Source organism: Falco cherrug, chromosome 6 (genome assembly GCF_023634085.1).
Source record: "Falco cherrug isolate bFalChe1 chromosome 6, bFalChe1.pri, whole genome shotgun sequence".
Classification (NCBI taxonomy): Eukaryota; Metazoa; Chordata; class Aves; order Falconiformes; family Falconidae; genus Falco; species Falco cherrug.
Genome location: NC_073702.1, coordinates 41,793,081 through 41,814,608, shown reverse-complemented (window position 1 = coordinate 41,814,608; position 21,528 = coordinate 41,793,081). Strand labels below are relative to the sequence as shown.

General features: G+C 43.3%; 1 protein-coding gene across 4 annotated transcripts in view; it reads right to left on the bottom strand.

Moving 5' to 3' along the window:
- Positions 1-18,979, bottom strand: part of AGPAT4 (1-acylglycerol-3-phosphate O-acyltransferase 4) — a 79,984-nt gene extending 61,005 nt beyond the window's left edge. For 2 of the 4 annotated variants that reach the window (XM_055714128.1, XM_055714131.1), the window contains exons 1-2: positions 18,841-18,979; positions 3,609-3,839 (exon numbers count right to left, since the gene is read on the bottom strand). In XM_055714128.1, coding sequence (XP_055570103.1) covers positions 3,609-3,786 — 178 coding nt within the window. In that variant the 5' untranslated portion in view covers positions 3,787-3,839; positions 18,841-18,979. Of the gene's footprint in view, positions 1-3,608; positions 3,840-18,840 lie in introns of those variants that run through there. The other 2 variants (XM_055714130.1, XM_055714129.1) reach the window with 2 other exon arrangements.
- Between the last annotated feature and the right edge of the window lie 2,549 nt (positions 18,980-21,528).

The following is a 21,528-nucleotide window of genomic DNA, read 5'->3' as shown; positions in this document are numbered from 1 at the left end:
CTTCCTTGGCATACATCTTAGCTCTCAGTCTTTTGGAAAGAAAGACTGAGGACAAGATGTCCCTGAATTATTAAAAAATAAAAAAATAAGATAGATTGATTGCCCAACCTTTGTTCTAAAGCCAACTTTCAAGCACACTTACTTTTAACATTTTTATTGGTACCACCTCGTTGAGGTTTGCAGTGTTCAATTTCCTTATTAGAGGTGCACTCTGTGGAGTTCAGTATTAGGGAGAGTTCATCAGGGTTTTCATTTTACAAAAGAGGGATTAACAGGCAGTTGAATGAGTCAGGAAATATATACTTGGAGCCAGATAATATTTTCGGAAAGTTAGAGGCCCAGTGGCTTTGGGTTTCTGTTTTGTTTGCTTGTTTTGTTTTGTTTCTTTAAACTTAAAACACAACCGAGGGTGCGTAACACTTACTAGTCTTTTAGCTCATTTCAAGACCAACACAGAGAGAAACCTGTTCTTTTCAAGTTGAATGTCCACTCTCTGCAACTAACACTCTTCAGTAAAGGTCAAGACATACAGAGCAAGGAGGACTAGACCTAACCATTACCTTGTAAATATTTGCTTCCATAATGGATCAAACAGGAAGAGTTTATTCATATAGCAGCCTGCCAGTACCTAAAGAGGGCCTACCAGAAAGCTGGAGAGGCTTTTTACAAGGGCATGTAGCAATAGGACAAGGGGTAATGGCATTAAACTAAAAGATGGTAGATTTAGATCAGATATTAGGAAGAAATTCTTTACTGTGAGGGTGGTGAGGCACTGGAACAGGTTGCCCAGAGAAGCTGTGGATGCCCCATCCCTGGAATTGTTCAGGGCCAGGTGGATGGGGCTCTGAGCAACCTGGTCTAGTGGGAGGTGTCCTGTCCATGGCATGGGGGATGGAACTAGATGATCTTAAAGGTCCCTTCCGACCCAAACCATTCTATGATGGTAAAACATATGATGGTACCTTGGAGACATAAAAGCAACCTAAACTGCAAAATCTGGTGAATGGCTAACACATCCTTTGGGGAGCAGGAGACCCAAGCTGAACAAGGCTCCCAATCTTCAATTAAAGAACATTTACCCAATCCAAATTTCATAAAAAGCTATGACAGAAAAACCAGCAGTTTATGAGAATCAGTATTTTTTCATTCACAACGCCATCATTAGAAAGTTCTCCCCAATACTAATATATAGCCACTGGGATAATAAATCACAGCTGCTCAAAGAAACGTGATACTTGTCACCATTGCAAAGCACATGCCTCTACGTTCTCCAGGTTTCACTGTCTCAAACTGTAGGCTGTTTCCGTGACTTTGATCACACCCATACAGATCCAACTTAAGTTGATTTATCAGTCAGCAGACCAATGGCCTGCAAAGGCCATTATCTTACACATACACTGCTAGAAAAACAAATGCATTTTGATTAATTGGTCTACTGCATTCTTCAGTTCTTCCAAACACTTTTTTTAATTAACTATCATTTTAGCTTTTTCAAATATCACTCAGATAAAAGTGACTCATATCAAATGCTAGCTTGCTCTGTTGTAAAGCTAAAATAATTGTCTTTAACACAGAGCTACTTTGTTCTGAGCATGATTGGGCAAAAACCTCACAACACAAACTTTTCCAGTGGCATCAACACTGAAGACTAGATCAGCAACCCTGAGTACAAAGCCATCCGCCCAACCAAGGACAAGCATGCAGTATTACTCGCTTTTACACAGAGATCGGTCCCCAGCATCGATGAAACTAGATTGAGGGCAGCTAAAGGATTCAGTCTGGAGACTCTGGAGTAGCTGATGTCTCTGCATGAAGTATCCAAGAGGAAGAATGGGGCAGAAGACACTGCATGTAAAATATTAATAAAATACCTATATATACCTTTATACAGCTGTCCAGTATCTTCTACACTCTATGGCTTCAACACTATGCTACCAGAGAAAAGGTAAAAATCCAGCCATATTCATGCCGCTATTCATACATACAAATGAATAGTACTTGCAAACTCATTACTTAGGGACATACACACGGACAGCAAAAATGAAATCTTTCAGTGGGAACGTCCTCTCTTTATTCCAAGCACCCTCAATTTATTTGGGCCTATACATGCTGACTCAGCTTTAACATTTATGTCAAAAGTATGTTTAAAAAAATGCTCTGAATAGTTGCCCATCAGAGTCACTTATGAGGGAGAAATAATCCCTAGTGGCCTCCAGTTTGACGCATGTGGTAGATTTTTATCTCAAGCAGTTTATAAGCAGTTATTATGAATGCTAACAAAGCTTCTTCCCCTTTTCAGGTTCCTAGTAGCAGAACAGGTGACCTGAAGGATACCATTTTGTTGCATTTCTACAGCACCATTTTTAAACACTGTGTTGGAGGGCAGTTTTCAGTGTTACAAAACTCTCCGTAACACACTCAGCAGTGACAATGACATCACACTTGAATCATTTTTAGGGAGCCTTAAAAGGCATCCACTTTGCAACAGTTTCATTTTTAGAAAGTACTTTTCAGTTTCAGAAAGGCCCAGGGAAATCTCTCAAGAAGGTTGCCACACGTAACAGCACGCTCCCAGCTACTGAACGCTGGCACGTTACCATAGTTTTAAACAGCTTCTGTGGAGAATGCTCTCTACTGTAAGTTGAGAGCAATTATATGGAAGTCAGAAGTTGCACTGCTATAAATCAGTACTGAAACTGCAGTCATAGCTCTTTAAAAACAAATATATAAGCAGACTGATAATATCAAGAAAACTACACATGCTCTTACAATCCACTGTTGACAGGTAGAGATTCAACCGACCTCCTACTAACAAAGGAGAATTGGATGGATACAGGTCTCATTCATTCCACTGGAATTACCTGTTTAGTCCAGTGTCAGTGAACTGCCAAGTCTCCCAGCTGTTACACAATTCTGGTCTTTCTACAAGTAATATCCTGAGCTTATGTTGACCATCCCACCCAGAAAATAAAAAAAAAAATGCAACTGCTGCTTCTTTCAATGCTTACAGCCTACCTGCTATATTCTACATTGTAACTACACGCATATACTGAATACATACAGATGCAGCTTAAGGTCTGAAATGCCTGTTCAAAGAAACAGGAGTTTACAACTGGCTTAAGAAAGACACAAATGGAATCAAAGATTTTTCCTTTTTTTACTGTTACTTCCCAGTCCTGAACAATATTCACACATGAAACAGTTGAACCAAGATCATAAGCAAAATCACGCATGACAAGAAGACTGAAAGCATTATTGGAAGTGACTTTTTAACACTGTTAAGCTTACAGATAACACATCTCAGCAAGTGCAGTTATTATTTGGTCAATATTTCTCATTTGGCTTAATAGAACATGATGGCTAGCCAAACAACAGAGGCAGTCTTTCTTTGAAATCCTGAGTCACGCAAGCATCCCGATATAAGAGCAACACATTTCAGCAGAACAGGACATTTCAACAAAGCACACACCTCTTCACACAAAGGCAAGTGCTGTAGGAAGCAGTAATGACCTTTATATAGGTTACTTTGAAATCTGTTTCAGAACTTTCCTACCAATTCCTTCAAGACAAAATATGAAAATACTTTTAAAAACAAAATGAAATCTTACGGCTTGATATGCAGTAAGCCAGCCTGCAGTTGATCCTCCTGAACAGTTGCTTGTTGATTGGCCAAAGTATAAGTGTAAAGAGTTGAATGAAGTTAATGATCAGTCCTGACACTATAAATATGTAGCAGATCAGAAGATGGCAAATGAATTGAGACTTCAGAAAGCCAACGATGTCCATGATTTGCTGACAAAGCAAGAGGGTACCTTCAGACCCAATATTCAGAAGACAACCTGCAAAACCAAATAGTATCAGTGGTTACAGAGTGCATTTATGTCTATAAACAAACTGTTAATATACACTTCCCATTTTATACTTGAATACACTAAAATGAAAGTTAATTCTATTGTATAAAAAGGCCTGATGGCAATAGTTGCAAAAGTAAGTACGGAAAGAGAATACTACATCTCTGAATTAATTTACATTTGGCTTTGGAGACTTTTACTTTTCAGTCGTAATTCTGCAAAACCGAAGAGCATATGACTCCATCCCATAGACTGCAGTACTCCTCTTTCAGGTCTTTCTTGATAAAATATGAGAAAATAATGCACTTATATTTTGATTTGAATTCTCTGTACTTCATAAGACATATACTGTGGCTTCTGATATCTTCAAGAGCTGCTCCAAAATAAACACGAGCTTTGTTAGAAGTTGTGTCCTCTTCTACAGGTTATGCCACATGCTCCCCAACCAAGAAAAAGCAGCAGCCCCTAATTTTAGCATTATTGTCTTGCTCCCTTGAAACAGTCAAATACCGGTTGATTTTGACAAGAGAATAAAAGCTTGGCTATGCACAATACATACAGTTTGTTCAACTATTCCTTGACACCGTAATTCTGTCAGTTATACTCCATAAACCCAGAAAGGAAACATCAATAACAGTACTAACTCATGACCCAGCAGTGTTTCCAGAAGAAAAAAAAAATATTAAAAAAATCAACTCTTAGGTTATTTAAGAAACGTTTGTATAATTTTGGAAAGGACCAGTCCAACCCTAGGAGCTGAGCATTCAGAGGAAGTGTACTCTGTCAAGTATTCTGGCCTACAAATACCATACTGACGTCCCCTCAACATCACTACCACCAACACTAGTCTCGTGCAGGTGGTCTCATACAAAGATGTGACCTCTCAGTAAACAACAGCCCAGTTTTCTCAATACAGTCAAGCAGGAGATGCTGCCATCCCGTTCCATTTCTCCACTGTTTCTCTCTCTGAGGAAGACCTGAGACAGTACTTCTGAATGTGCCAGTCACAGGCAGTAACAAAACAGCAGCTCTCACCATCCCAGTGAATTAACTGATGAAAAAAATCTTTATGCCCATCTTTTGAGTTTATATGAGACCCTATTATGTGACACAATGAGTCTAGATCAGCGTCCTGAAACATTTGTTCTACTGCCCTTGCTGACTCTGCTTACCGTAACAAAGCACACAAACAAGAACTGCTGCAAAGCCATAGGAAATTATTTTAGCCAGGTATTCAACTGCAAGGAAGATGAAGAAAAACTTAAGAACAAGAAACTGTGTTGTTGTATAATTTATATAAAGAGTTGATGGCAGTCCCAAGCCTATTATTAGCAGGCAAAATGTGCCCTTTGTGTATCACAGACTGTTCTCTTTATCTTGCTGTACTATTCAGTACCAAAGCAGACACCATCTGTATGTAGCCCAGAACGGCAGCACAGGCCTCTGTTCATTGTAGTAACTACTGTCATGATGCTTGCAAAAAGCTTTTCCAGTTTTAACCAACCATTCTGTTAAAGACATGTTTCTGAGGGTGGCAGATAATTTATTAGCATGGGCTTTGACCAAATGCTTTGGTTTTGTTGGCCAAGTAGAATGAGAAATGTTGTCTAGTAGGAACCATTGCAGTGGTTCATGTCCCAGGCCCTCCACTGCACACTCTGAAGACAGAGCCAAACACTTAAAAAAAGTTTTAAAAAAGCAAACCCAGGTTTTGAGTAAGTTTACAGTGAAAGATACAAGATGTCACTTCCCTAAGTCAGACTTCACCAAGTAGCAGGATTAGATCACTTCTTTAAAACAACTGGAATGGAAGCAACCAGTTAGTTCAAAGTGGATGGTTTAAAAGACTGCGCAGTGCCCAAAACCCTGATGACTGGGTTTATCTTAGGGTCCTTGGCTAAAACTGATCAAAAGTTTTTTTGTGCTAGCTGGCCTGTTTAATTCCATCCCACAGGATCACTCTAATCTAATACAATTCCCAGAGATCAGTAAGGGACAGGATAAAAAAATAATAATGCACAAAATAAGATTAAAGCATAGTCTACTTGCAATGGAGATCTGAAAATTCAGTATTTGATATAATAAACAGAAATCTACAATAGTAAGCCGATGATCAACAGGCTCTCTGACAAGGAAGAATTACCAGAAGTTTAGCCCACCCATTCCTTGGGGTTTTTTTTCATTGTAATAGTAGTCAAACTGTGTTAAAAATGTTATGTTAATGTGAATCATTTACTTCATACCAGGTCTTTAAAACAAAACTTCACAGTTTTAAAATAAACAAAAATGAGATGACTCTGATAAAGTATAATTACTATCTTACAATTTTACAAAGCTGCAATGCAATGTTTGAAAGTAATTTATTCCTCACTTTCATACCTCAGTCATCAAATTTCAATTCTGTAAAACTTCTAAGATATGTTTTAAAGGCAGAGTAAAATCTACTTAAGCAATACCACTGAAATGCACCTAACCTAACTTGCTTGTAAAGAGGAACAAGAAATTAAGAGTCACTGCTTAAAAATTGCTTTTCAGAAAAGTAGGGAGACGAGATTAATTTTCTCTTCTGATTAAATGCAAGCTGTTTTCCCTAAAAAATCTGCAACCCAAGCACTGTATGCAGAATGCTAGCTAAGTGTTCTGTTTCTCAGGCATAAGCTCATTCTTAGAACATTTTTTTTAATATGACACTTTTCAGACTCTTTTCATTACCCAAACTCCAAGAAATGTCGTTTATTATTGGTACAAGCAACAAAAATGTGAAAATTTATTTTCAAGACTCAATTCTGAGCTTATGAAAGAGGTCTAGAAATTTGCTTTTTAAGAGTTCATAGGAACTTCTTCCACTTGCTCGCTCTCTTATTAAAGTTCCTCAAGGGTAACATCAACATAACACCAGTTTAAGTGATAAAAGAAGCAGGTCTTTAATTCTTAATCCATGATGCTGGTTTAATAAATTACACTGATTTCCTTATAGATAATGTCTGAAAATTACAGCAATCTTTTGAAAACAAAAGGGCCAATCAATGCATTTTCTCAGAAGCTATTAAGATCGGAGAGCTGCCAAGAAGCTCTCTTCTATCGAACACCCCTTAAAACAAATCAGGAAAAATCAGCCAGCCAGAGCATCGAGAACAGATAAGGACGTTCTCCTTTGGATATAAAACAAAAGATTCAAACCTCAAATGTCTGTCTTGGGAAAAAGTCAACAAGCATCTATTCATGTGACTAAGAGATCACAGGATCAGGTTTAAAAGCAAACTCCACCACTATTCATTCTACCTCTTTTCCTTCCAAGTTTCATTCTTCAGCAAGATCCACTATGTTTTCTACTACAACTAATCTCAGCATCTCCTTCTGCTTAGAACAGCTGACCAGGAGGGCACAGAAGTGATACAGCAAGGTGAACACCTCCCTTCCAACAGAGGATGCTGCCAATTAACAATCCTATTTTGTACTTCAAAGTCTGTAAGAGTTTTGAGACTACAACTAGTGATCTTGTAAAGAACACTACTGTTTGCACTTTTACAGAAAGCACAAGAACAAAGCAAAAACTGTCGCCCACCTTGTCCAAAGTTTAGATAGTAAGCAGAGTCCCTGGCATGTGGAAAGCAACACAGTACCTACCTGACAGCACCTAGACTAAGCTAATATCTTTCATACTTACAAATAGAGACAAGACAACACTATACCTGTTGGTTTGGCTTTTTTTTTTTTCAGAATAGCATGTTTCAAGCCTACGCCAAAGTTTTCACTTATGTCTGCTCTTTGATAAAGTCCTTAAATACTTTGCTGCAAGTTAAGAACAACCAAGTATATAATGACGATGCCCATTCTTGCATTTTCTCATCTAAACCAGATTCTTGGATGGACACGTTAGAGAGTAAGACTATGAAAATATGCTCAGGTCAGCTTACAGTACTTTCAGTAATGCCCCTAAGTGAATTTCAGTTGGTATGAGAACAGCACAGATAGCAGCACTGTATTTCATATCAGAGTCCATTTTAATAGTGCTTCTGTACACAAAATACATATGCAAGGCAAGTCACGGGAAACTCTTCTCTTTGCCAGTGAGCGTCAAAAGTTAGCAAAAATGAGGTTGTGTCCATGTATGTATTCACCTTCAAGGAAAACATATCTGTAGATGCCAAACAAAAAAAACCCCAACAAACCAACCCAAACAAACAAACAAACAAACCCAGCACAAACCCAAGTCTGGAGGAAGAATTACCCATCTATTTGCTTCATGCTTAACTACGGTTTGAATCACTTCCCACCTTCCCCAAAGGCAACTACTAGAGTTACCTCCAGCATTGGGTTTACATGGCAAGGTTTTGATGGGGGGGGATGTGCTGCAGGGATGACTTCTGTGAGAAGGCACCAGGAGCTGTCCCCCCACGTCAGAGAAAGCCAGTTCCAGCCAGCTCCAGAAGGGACCTCACTGCTGGCCAAAGCTGAACCCATCAGCGACACTGGTGGCACCTCTATGATAACATTCTTAAGAAAGGGTAAAAAATGCTGCACAGCAGCTGGGAGTGAAAAGTGAGAAAAACATGAGAAAAATGTGAGAGAAACAGCCAAGGTCAGTGAAGGAGGGGGAGGATGTGCTCCAGGTGCCAGAGCAAATATTCTCCTGCAGCTTGTGGCGAAGACCCTGGTGAAGCAGATTTTCCCACTGCAGCTCACTGAGGACCATGGTGGAGCACATATCCACCCTGCAGCCCGTGGAGGACCCCACGATGCAGCAGGTGTCCTGAAGGAAGCTGCAGCCCATACAGGGGAGCCCACTCAGGAGCAGGAACTGCAGCCTGTAGGGAACCCCGGCCAGAGCAGCCTGCTCCTGAAGGACCCTACCCTGTGGGAGAGGCCCCAGCAGGAGGAGCAGGGGAACAGGGCAAGGAAGGAGCAGCAGAGAACGGCCATAGACTTACTGCAAGCCCTATTCCCCATACCCCAGCGCTGCTCAGGGTCCAAAGAGGTGGGGAGGCAGAAGAGTCAGGAGTCAAGCTGAGCCTGGAAAGGCAGGGCTTGTGGGGAAGGTAGTTTTAGTTTTGTCTCTGTTTTGCATTGCCCTACTCTTTTATCAATTGGCAATAAATTAATCTTCCCTAAGTGGAGTCTGTTTTGTCCATGATAGTAACAGGTGAGTGATCTCCTGTCCTTATGTCAAGCCATGGGTTTTTTCATCTTATTTTCTTCCTCCGTCCAGCTGAGGAAGGAGGGGGAGCAAGGGAGAGGTTTGATGTGCACCTGGCAGCCAGTCAAGGTCAAGCCACCACACCTCCCCAGAAAAAACACAAATCAGGGAAGAATTTGAGATTATCTTCAGTCCTTCCCACAAAGTTAAGGGAATTTAAGAATGTTTACAGGTTTTCCTGAGGAGTCATGCATTCCTGAACTGCATATTTTGTAACAGACACCACTACAAAGGAAGGATCAGTCAGTCTGGCTGTTTCAAAGGCTGAAGAATGAATGGCCTCTACCAGCACATTTTATGATTTCTACTTTATAGACTTGCTATAAAACTGAATTTTTATTTACTTTCTATTTAGCAGAGAGATAATTAGCATAACAGAGTATAAACAGAGGAAATGAAAGTAATCCAGGGTTTTTTTTAAAATGGCTACCATATCATAATGCTTTCCTCTTCCCCTTCTGTATTTTCTTCTGGCTGTGATCTAATATAGAGCAAAACAGCTATGTGAACTCTGCACGCCTACCAGGACACAAGTTCTCGGTGTGTGCAAACTCTCGGCTGGTAAAATGTACAGCACAACTGCTGTTAGCCCTGACAGCCTCAGTGCTTGTCCCCTTACCACATAGAAAGAAAAGTGTTTATACGGTGAGGCAGGGCGTATGACTCCAGCCTGGGACATGGGAAGGAGTGGGAAAGATGAAGAGTCAGTGCCCAAGTTCTGGTGAGAAGTTCAGTCTTGCTTCTTCTTCCAGAAGCATGAAATACTCAGGAAGGAGGGAGCTGAACAAGGAGCCATATGGAATTGGTATTAAATATAAGGCAATACAGAACTCCTTGGAGGCACCGTGTTTAGGGACTGCAGGGCTTGATGATGAGGGAGGCATTTATTGGAAGAGAGTAAACCCCTTAGAGTTAAGCGCTTCTGTTCCAAGCTCCTTGACAGATCCTCAAAAAATACGTCAGGGTGAAGTACAGCAGTTTTCTCGGGTGCAGAACATTAAGTTCACAAAAACAGCAGTCAAAGGCAAGTTGCTTCTTTCCAGCATGCCAAGCATTGTTCTTCAACCATATCCCACACAAGTTTCTGTATTTTAACACATTTTTAGATATATATATGTGTGTGTGTGTATTTCTCCAAAGCACAATTATCTGCAAATTGCTTGGGAAAAATAAGAGAGCTGCACTAAGATATTTAAGGCCTGGAGGAGTCTTATCAGAGTTCAGCCCTGGAGTTCAGGTCTGCAGACTACAGAGTCCCTTGTTTCCTCTTTTACTTTACCTGGGGCAATTAACCTAACAAGTTACTTGTGATGCCAAGGGCAATGTCATACACAAGTCAAATTTAGGGACTGAGCAAGGGAGCATGACTGCACAGCAAACAAAAATTTACAAGGAAGTATACTGAGAATCTAAGCAGGATGTGGGCTACGCTGTCACACAAATATAAGCAACCTGAATAGTTCCTCAAAAATAACCAGGGTAAACAACAGCAAAGAGTCTAGGACAAGCAACTATATCATGTGCTTAGAGCCAATTTAGTATTTGCTCTTATAGGCAACATTAAGTGCTTAGTCAAAGGTAACCTGGCCCACACATTACTGTCACCTGGCACCATCCTCTGTAAAAAACACACACACCCAAAAAATGTGTTTCTACAAGTCACTTCAGTGAATGACCTGACTTGCTGCAAAAGTACAGGTGGCTTACCAGATAACAGAATCTGAAAGACTGCAACAAACTAAACCTTCTCAAATATAAATAATGTAGGTTCGTACATAGGTAGGGATGCTTTTGTGTTTATGATATATGAAGCCGTGTACAGAACAGTCATGGACCATTTGAGGCAACTGCACACTTGAGGTACAGAGAGCAGAGTCTGTCTAGTTAAGCTATTGGTCCTCAGTGCATGGCCTGTGTGAAATCTCTCAGTGGTGAGATCCCCACCACCACTCCTGCACGGGAAATTAACACATTAAAAATGAGACAGCAGGGACAGTACAGCAGGATGTTGCCATCGGCATTGTGGTATTTATCCAGCATCAAGGGTGCACAGCACCATGGTTGACCACCTCTGCACTGGGCATTTCAGACACAGATCCAACACAAGAGTAGCTACTAACTTCTCCAGTAGTTATTACAAAAACATTTATTTCAGACAAGCCCAAAGAAATGGAGGGGAGGGAGGAAGGCAGAAACCAGATTCTTCAGGAGCAGGTATAAACCCAGGGTTGCTGGGAGTCTTGGGTTTGTTTGGGGTTTTTTTTCTTTTCCTTTCTTCTAAATTGTGCTGGGAGTCCAAACATGCTCTTGGTAAGAGAAGCTTTGGAAAGGAGGTCTCTCCTATGAAGACTCATGGTTTGTGCTTGCCAAACACTGATCGCTCATCTTGCTTTAAAGAACTGTAAATTACATTCACGGCAACACAAAGGGTCAGTAAAAGGTACAGGAACTGGCCTATACTCTCAAAGAAAATGCTTCTCCCACATCTAAACCAGCTTTACATGTGAGGCAACAAGGAAACACGGATCACATGTTCAGTTCAAAGCTTTAAATATTTAATCTCCTATTCTTACCCACAATGAGTTAGTTACAAAGTTAGACTACAAAAGTATCGCCTCCTAACAACTCTGGTTTTGCAACAGACAGCTTTCCACACCACTGATACAGGTAAGCGGTTGTATCTAGGCAGATATTTCACATCCACACAGGAGGCTTAGAAGCATAAGTTAGTCCATCTCTGTATGCAAAATCAAGTCCTTTAAGGATAGGATTATGGATTTTTTTCCATTTTCCTGAATTTATCTATCCTCTCTCACATGGAAATATACAACCATTTAGAAGATGCTAGTGAAGTAAGCTTGGCAAGATCTGTCTTGCTGCCATCTTACACATGGGGAACTTGGAACAACATTCTTTGAGAGCTTGTGACAGTCACATGACAAATCCATCTCCAGAACCTGCATTTCCCAGGCTCCAGCTTTCAACAAACAAAATGGTACTTTTAATCCTCCTTGATTTGCCTTCTTGCCCATGCTCAAGTTTCCCTTGCAACAGCTTCTAACAGGCCACATGTAGAGAGCAGAGAGGGAACAGACTTCCGCCAGGGACCTTCAGTGGCAGCAGATGAGACAACAGGTATAAATGCAGGTGGTTCAAACCAGACGTGTGCTGATGAACTCTACTTTGCCTTACTTTCTCCATTCCTCAAGAAATGAAAACCAAGTATTCAGCAACTTGGATGACTTTATACTACAAACTAGAAGCTACAGCTTCAGCACCAAACCAACAGTATTGCGTGCACATGCACACAAACATACAACTCTCATTATTCCTGCCCATGAAGGAATTAAAGGTATTGCTAGATGCTTCAAGGACAACAGTCAAAAGACAAAAATCATCAGCACTGGGAAAAGGATAATATCCTTTCCTCAGTATGCTTCCATAAAATGACCTCTTATATTTTCTGGAATTGTGACTTACATTTTTTTAATTCTGGGAAGTCTCTTTAAGCCTTTTCCTAGAAGTCTGATTCCTAACTTGTGCGGCTTTTTTGTTTTGTTTATTTAAGCAAGCCAGAAAAATGCAATTAATGAATAATAAAGCATTTGTGGCAGCAAAAAATCTTATAAAACCAAAAGACCTGGAAAGTGGCAGAAATAGGGCATAAATCACTGAGCTGAGAAAAACACCACGGTGGCAGTATCACTGATTTACAAGTGGCACTTCCATCACCAGACTGTGGGCTAGTAAGTTTTCTACTGCCCCCCCCCCCCCCCCGCCCCCAAGCCAGTATAAATACTTGTGCCATAGTCTCTCTCTCCAAGAGCAGCATGGCCTCCTGGAGACAGCCATATTCTCCCACTTGGCAGATCTGAGCCCTGCTGACAATGCTGCCACAGATGCAACAGGCACATGGGACAGACCACATCCTCCATGCTTCAGAATCAGAGGGATATGAGGGAACAGTGCTGTCCTCATCTGAGAGGGGATCCAAAAGTTGCCAGTACAAATCACAAGATGCTGTTAACAGTGCTGGAAATGAAAAGTGCTATACACCTGACTACAGCTCCAAGTGAGCTGCTAGGGTTTTTTCCATCTTCCACAACAGTAGACTGCCTCCTTCAGCTAAGTCATTTGCATATTTTTAATTAATATGAAAAAAATCATTAGTATGCTTTCTGAATACTACCAAAGTGTTAAAAAGATTCATAAGGGGTTTTTTTAACCTCTAAGCATTAATGTAATTTGGATGTATTCTATCATACGACACTGAAAAGTATGAAGCAGCTGAATTTCTCCTTTATGAAAATCACATCCCAAAATTGGAAATGACAATGTACACAAAAGATGTAGCCACACCAAGACAGGGATACACAGGACATTAATATTTATTCGTTAAAGTATTTTCCAATGCTTCTTTCTGAAGAATGGATGTGGCAGAGAAGCTTCCAGATTTATTAGTCAAAGAAAACCACCTCCTGCCTTAAAGAGGTAACACCCAATACTTAGAAAAACATGTGTCTTACAGCTGAGATGTGGTTGGCATGGTTCCAAAAAATAAGATGCCCAGCTTCAGTGAAAGGCTCAGTTGCACCCACACAAAAACACAGACATCCAGGTGCCAGGTGAAAATCCAAACAAACATGGTGCCTGCTTTACCCACATTTCAGCAGTCTCATTCCACACCAGTTTTCACTCATCTCTACCTCCAAGACACCAGTGTTCAGAATCTTTTGCTACACCATGAACTCAAAATACTTCCTGCTTCCTCCTTCTCCCTGATCATCAATCCCCTAACAGCCTGATTTAATCTGAGAACTTCACAGAATAAATGCCTTTATCACCGGCACTGGATTTATCAAGGGAGGTTTCATTCTGGACCAGATTCAAGTACTGTTGAAGCCAAAAGAAATCTCTCAACAAGTTTCAGTAGTCCTTGTTTGGAAAACATTATCCCTCAAAAACAGCCAACCAAATGTGATATAACTAATCAGTGAACTGTATTTTCAGCACTTAATACCAGAGCTAGTCAAAACCACCTTAAACTTCTAACAAAAACATTCACAAACAGTGCCTGATCCAACAGCATTTACCTTACTGGATGGCAAATGTGCAGACATTACGATTCCTAAACATGCTGGTAAGAATCCAGTAACATTTTTATAAATTTTCACTAAATTAAGCATCAGGTACATCAACACCTACCTAGATTTTCTGTAACTCAGCATAACTTCAGGTGCCTAAAGCCTTTTAAAAGCCTGGGTCTGAGCATTTGTCCTGCTAACTTCAAATTTGAGACAGTTTTACAAGGCTTAAATTCAGAACGAAGCTTTTCTCTGTCTTCATCTTGGGTGAAATGCAGTATTTATGCATAGTCTCAGAGGCACAGGCATGTAAAAACTAAACATGACACGCTGAAGGCTCAACGAACTTGGGAACAGCACTTTCCTAGTTATCTTTCTGCTTAATTATAACCCTATTGTGCCTCTACCACTATTGGGCAACAGGAACGGACAGTTTCTTTCAGTTACTTTGTTCCTCCAGATGCTTGTTTTACATTTGTTGGTTGTGGGAAGACAGTGGTATCGCTCCAGCCTACCATCTGCACATTTGGCAACACTGATGCTACTGCATTGTTTTATGGTAATTTTCACTAATACCAGATTGGGGGCGGAGTGGGGTGGGAAAGGGATATGTAAATATCTGTGCAAGTTTTGGTACTGTCTAAACATATCCTTAGAACCATAAAATCATCTAAAGTCTTGTTAAGCCCTGACAAACCACCTGTAACTTGAATCATTTATGAGGTTTTCCCCCTTCAAGTGCAGATGTAGGCTGCTGCAGACAGAATGCTTCCAGACCTTCCTAAAGTGCAAAGCAGCACCTGTACTAATGGTGTTCTCCAAAGTGCTGCAAAACATGGTAAGAGGCAAACTATGATGTGTGAGGACAGGGATAACATGGAGATGCGGGAGAAATAGGACACAGTTTAACTTTCATATAGTTGTTACCGCTTGAAACAGATCAAATAGTGTGCCATTCCTACACATAGACTTCCCCCAAATATGTTCTTTCCCTGCCTTTAACAGCAGGTTTTAAGTGAGATCTTCACTTTTTCCTGATAGGTGAAAAAACACGTATAATCTAAAAACTGAATCTGCACAGAGAAACCTTTTCATTCACCTGGATCCTGCTGGAAAAATGTGATTGAAATTTCCTTTTAATCTAACCAACAAAGTTAAATCTGGTGCATGTCAGAATTTTTTCTGATGTTAATAAACAGTCACACATGCAAGTGAAATCAGCGTGCTTGTCTGCCTGCAGCTCCTAACCTTCGGGCAAGTAAACCCTCTCACAGTGACCTCTACCTCAGACTTCTTTCCAGCCTAGACCTGGTTAATTGTCTTTCCCTGTTCCATTTATTTATGCTACAGCAGAAACCTCCAGCGAGGCCAGCCCTTCTGCAAGCAGCAGAAAATTACTTCAGTGTTAAGCTCTTCGTGGCAAAACACAGCAAGACAGACAGAAGGGCTGAAGGTGAAAACAGAGGCATAGAAGTAAAAAGGCTTTAAGTTCACAATGAAGAGCAGACCTCTAGCAGGACCTTAATCCAGCATCTCCTATCTCTGGGCTCACTACAGTTAGACCGCTCTGCCCAGTTCCAAACACATGGTTTATATACCTTTTCAGGAAAACCATTACAGCCAACTTATTTTTCTCACATTACCAAAGAGGGGTCTTTACAGCATCTTCATCCTTACCACAACACACAGTTACTCTCATTCACTTCCATTTCCTCTTTCCCTGACCTTACCTTGAACCTGCCACATCTCCAGTCTGAGGCATTGGAGGAGGACAGGGGAACAGCAGAAAAACGAAGTGAGTCAGCAGTTTCCGAGCAGCACATAAGCATTAGTCAGAGGTGATCAGGGTACTCATGACACAATCAGATGTGAATGAGCTTAAGACCACCAAACAACAGATTGGAAGGCAAACCTTCCAAATGCCTTAAACCAAATCGGGTTGGCAAAACCATCCTACAGACAAAAGCACTTGGGGAAGAAACACATACTCAGCTGCTGCGTACCAGTGCTGAAACACAAAGCATACAGGGTACTGCTCTCAGTCACATTTCTAGTTTCCTTGCAAAAAAGCCCACTGCACTCAGTACAGCTAAATCAAACACCTGAGGAGACAGTTGCCTTGACTCACACGGTGTTTTCCCTAATGAGGGAGGCCCACATCTGCAAAAGCTTTCGCTAACTAAAGCACATGCACAGTGCACTACAGTGTGTTGCTGCCCTCTTGTTCATCTGCTCCCTTATCAGGACATACCAACAGCAGTAGTAGCGATGCAATTAGTTAGGAAAGGGTTCTTCTACATCATGCAGTGCATATTCGACTTTAGACTTAGAACTTGTATTAGTAATTTGGTCTTAAGGGCCAAAAGTGCACATTTGCGACACAAGAATATCTTGCTGACCTCAGCACAGCTGTGACAGTGTCTTCCTACATCGAAGAGATTTCAAAGGGCATTATTCCATCTTCACCTTCCAGCAATAACATCAGGTTACACAACAGAAAGCAATAAACCACCCCTTTTCAGTAGGGCAGAGCACAGTCATAGGGTTCTCATCCGTCACCTGCTAAAGAATCCTTTTCCTACAGAGCTCTTTTCTGTTATGGTACAGTGAGTACAATAAACTGTAAGTGAAGTACAACCATTACTCCAGGAAAGCATGCCTCACTCCAGAGAGAAGATGAACACTGTTCAATGACTCTGGATTTTGGCTGGACGCAAGACTTACTGAAGGAACAATCTCCCCACCAAACTGATATATACTGGGTTTCAGGAAACACAATTAATTACCTTACTCTGGGCAAGTGCTAACATCTCTGTGCAGTTTTCCCCCTCCTAAAATACAATACTTACAGCTTCTTGTGAAGCACTTACTAAAAATCTGCTACAAGTGCTTGCCAACAACACAACCAAACTTTGCTTAAGAGCAACCTTTACCTATCAGCAGCTTCCAATACTTTCTCTGTTCAGACTTTCAGATGTATCCTTCCACATGAATCCTGGCTCTCCGTCTTTTTCATAAAACACAGATTCATTTTTAAATACAACTTATTCAGGCATTATTATGCAAAACACTAATAGGAAAGAGCAAAGCTATGCATAATACTTACACAAATTCCTAAAATGAACCAAGACACTTTAATCCATAGTATTTGGAAAAACACAGCATTAGATCAGATACAAACAGCTCAAGAAAGGTGCCGGTCAGGAAATGACAGCAAACACGCAGTCAGTCTTTAAACAGAGGTAGCCATGGCACACAGTAAACAGACCTCTGTATGCCTACAGTAATCTTATCATTCACATGAGAACTTAGAGAAAAAAGACTGCAAATTTCAGCTTAAGTTGTTCCACGTCAGTTTCTCCACTCCACCAGCTTTTAATTCTTTCACAACACACTCTTAGTGTGACTTGATTATCAGTACAAGCTGAGGCTACAATTGCCTGGTACAACTTCCTGAGCTGGACGCATCACTGTTTTTAAAGAAAAGCCTGGGAGATTATTATCATTATTATTATTGGTTTTAGTTTCTTGCATACTTCCACCTCTTGTTAAGTATTTCAGTTTTCATTTAGCAGCAAGGTTGGTCTTTCCCACACAAGCACCTGTGTAAGGTACATCATTCTTAGATGTTTATACATGGTCTCGAAACACTTGCAACTCTGAGAAGCACATAACAAAGAACAAGAGCAGAAGCCTCCGTGTGACGTTGTTCAGACTCCTTCCTTGGTTGTCTTTGCAGCCATACGAGTGAGTGCTCACTTGTTGAAATAAAAGCTACAAAAGACTACTTCGGGTTTAAACAATAGCTCCCTTGGAGTTTTCCCTGCACCACGGTATCAGCCGACAGACCTGGTCAGTTCGTGGCCATTATTTTATTCGGCTGAAAAGTCTTTTATGAAGAGCCACAGCCAGATGGGAGGCAGAGCTCCTACAGCACGTGAACACAGCAGCAGGGCGGCGGACGGCCCCTCTCCCCGCCTAACCACCGCTCCCGCTGCCTCGGCTCACCCACTTCCAGGTACCACGGGGAAAACAGCGCCAGGACCGCTGACTGTGCACTCGCACTCCCCCCCCGCCCCCCGCCATCGCGGCTCGCCGCGCTCCCGCCAAGAACGGCCTTCGGGGAGCAGGCAGCGAACGGGCGAGCGCACCCGCCCGTTTCCACAGCAACCGCCCTACCCCCCCCCCCCCCCCCCCCCCCCGCCGGCCCCGCCGCCGCCTGAGGGGAAGCCCGAAAGGAAAGTGAAGGGGCCGCCGCGCCCGGCCGGCAGCGCCCCGCGCCCGCCGGCGGAGGGGGCCCGGCGGGGCAAGGCCGCCGCAGCTCGGCTGTTTCCACGGAAACCCCGGCGAGGGCAGCGCTCGCCCCGTAAAGGGGCCCACGGGCGGCAGGAAAATTCTCGGCGGCCGCGGGAGAAACGGCGCGGCGGGGCCGGGCGGCGGCGCCGGGTGGGGGGGAGGAGAAAGACCCGGCCCGGTGGCGAATATATCGGGGAACTTGTGCCCGCAGCCCGCCTCCCGCCGCGCCGCCCCCCGCCTCGCTCGCACACGCCGCCGGCCCCTCGCCTTGCAGCCACGGCACACCGGCAGGCGGCTGCTTCGGGGAGGGTCTGGTGTGGGGCTGCTTTTTCCCGAATGGGCACCAAGCCAGCTGGAGGAGGACAGCCCCACACCTGAGGAGCTCGCTGGCCGCCAGGGGAAGAGCACGTACCTGGCGCCGCCGGGCCTTGGCATGCGTGCCGCGCTGAGGCGCCGGGAGCGGGCGGGCGGCGGGGCGGCAGCCGAGCCGCACCAACTGCCACTAGTTTGCACGCGCCGGGAGGCGGCCGGCTCGGGCGGGGCCGCCAGGCTCCACCCGCCGGGCGGCTCCAGGAAGAAAAGGGCGCCCCTCGCCTTCCCTCCCCGCCATGTCACTTCCTCCGGGGGCGGTGGGATGGGGCGACACCTCCCCGCACCGGCTTCGCTTGCCCTTCGGGGCGTCTGCCCGGCGGAGGCCGGAGGGGAGCGGGGGGGCTCTGCCGCCGAGGAGCGCGGGGGGGCGGCGGCGGCGGCCCGGGGGAAGGGGCGCAGGGCAGCCCCCGTCCCCTGAGGGCCGCCGGTGACCGGGCTGACCCCTCGTCGTCCCTTACGGGGGCAAACGCGGGGTAACGCTGGAGGGAGCAGACTGGGCTGTGCCCGCGCGGAAGCCCTCCCGGCGGGCAGGCTGCAAGCTGTCGCAGGCTGAAGGGCACCTGTGAGTATCTGCCACTTCGAGTAGAAACTGGGGAACAGAACACCAGCTCCGTGGCCTGAGTACCGTGGAGAAAAAAATACATGCAGGTGGCAGTCATCCAAGCACCGACTACACCAACACACCACATTCACTCTGTGAAAATGCAAACATTTGCTGTCAGGCTTTGAATGGAATGAAAAAGCAGCTTTCCCAAATAGAAAACAGCAAGAACAGAGTCTATTCAACACCCAAAGCGCTGGGAGGGGATAATGCCTGGGGTGAGGCGCCACTGGGTCTGCAGAGTGTGGGGCTGCACCAGGGCTGGGCTGAGCTGGCTGGAGCAGAGCCCCTGATCCAGAACAGCTAGCATTACTGTTTACCCTCAATTTAAATTATTTTTTATAATTAGTTGAAGGAAACACTGAACTATGGAAGTGGTAATATGCATTACACAGGCGCAGAAGGTGGATATAAGCACCTAGTCTATATAGGTGGATATAGGACTAGTCACTGGAGGACATTCTTTAGGGAGCAATAGGGAAGTGTTCTCACAGAGATACCACATTTAGGAAGGACAAAAAACAACAGCTCCCTCAGAGAGCAGCAAGAGCAAGGCTGCTGCTGAAGCCTAGAGCAGAGGGTGACCACAGTGCAGGTAGTATCCTTACCAGCCAGAGCACTGCCCCACAATATCTGAACAGAGCATCCACAGCACAGTGCAGCACCCGTTGACAGCCCTAGACAAGATGAAGCAGTGAATCAGGTATAGAGTTTGTACAGGGAATCTAGTCAGGAGCAGCAGGAGATAGGGCTACAACATGGAGCCATCCAGGAAACAAGGCAGGAGACCAAACTGAAAACACATCTATCTGCTAGATAGCTTAGGCAGGTACTAAAGGCTCAGACCTGAGCTTAAATGGAGCCCTTGGTCCATTGGCAGAGTGTGTAAGTGGAGGTCCCAGGTGAGGCTGGTCAGGGCCATTAAGACCTAGCAGTACCATCTGGGCCTAACAGATTCCTGCTGGTGGGGTGGGTGAGTGTACTCTTCAGGAGTTGAAGCTTTAGCAACCTTCCTCCTATTTGGTCACGACAGAGTTGAATCCAGCTCACTGGCATTCACAAGCCAGTGGTCTAACTGCTGAACTGTTATATGGGAAGACATTGATAAAGCCTATTTCTCCTGCCATACTTTAAAAGACTGGTCACAGCCAGTCTTTTAAAAGATGCAGCCACAGCATTTTAAAAAAGGGACACTTCCAGGCAGAGGGAGAAGACTTAAGATCCCTGAATAAGGTTCTTATTCTGAAGAGTGGCTGCATTCGTAGCATAGTTATGTCCTAAGCATTCCCCTACTAGTTACTTTAAGCAGCTTTGTGTACTACACGTACAGATTTTTGGGATATTATTCTGAGGCATCTCACTCAGGATCTAGGTGTTGTTTTGACAGCCAAGGGTCCAGAAGTCAGGCACCCTGATGCTGAATGTGGTAGTGCCCGAACATCTTTTACTTATTTGGCCTTGAGACCAGACTCTGCAGATGATTATTTGTATGTTCCCCATTTCCTGGGTAGCCATAATAAAAATCAGGCTTCTTGCTTTCATTAGTGTTAAGCTGCGGCTGAATATAATAGGATTTATGGATGCTTTACACCTGAGAAAACTCTCCAGTGGAGAGAGAAATCCTAGTTTTGATGCATTAAATCTGTTTCTCAAAAGTCTAACCAGGAAATTATGAATAATAAACCCCTCATTTAAATTGGGGTTTTAAAGGTAAATATTAATGTTATGAAGCTGTGAGATACCATGGTAAAGATTAAGACTGGAAAGCTCATAGCCAAAGAATACTTATGTATTAAAAACAAGGTTTGCAGGGTCCTCACTGTGTATTTTTGTAGGTGCTATGAACAAGGATGATAAAAAGGAACCAGATTTTCTTTCCTTAAGCTGCTCTACCCTCCAAAGTGCTGAAGAGTATATTAAGATTTGTACAGCTAATTAAAAAACCCCACACTATATGGCCAAGGGCAGCTAAATCAAGTTTCTTCGGGTCTCAGTTTTGGCATTTCTTTGTTCTGAGTGCTTGAGTTTGCAGCCTCAGTGAAGTTCTTTCCTTGTTGCTTGTGGGCATGCAAATACCCTTTTTGCATTGAGCAAGACTTAAGAGTTGAGTTATGAACTTAAACCAGG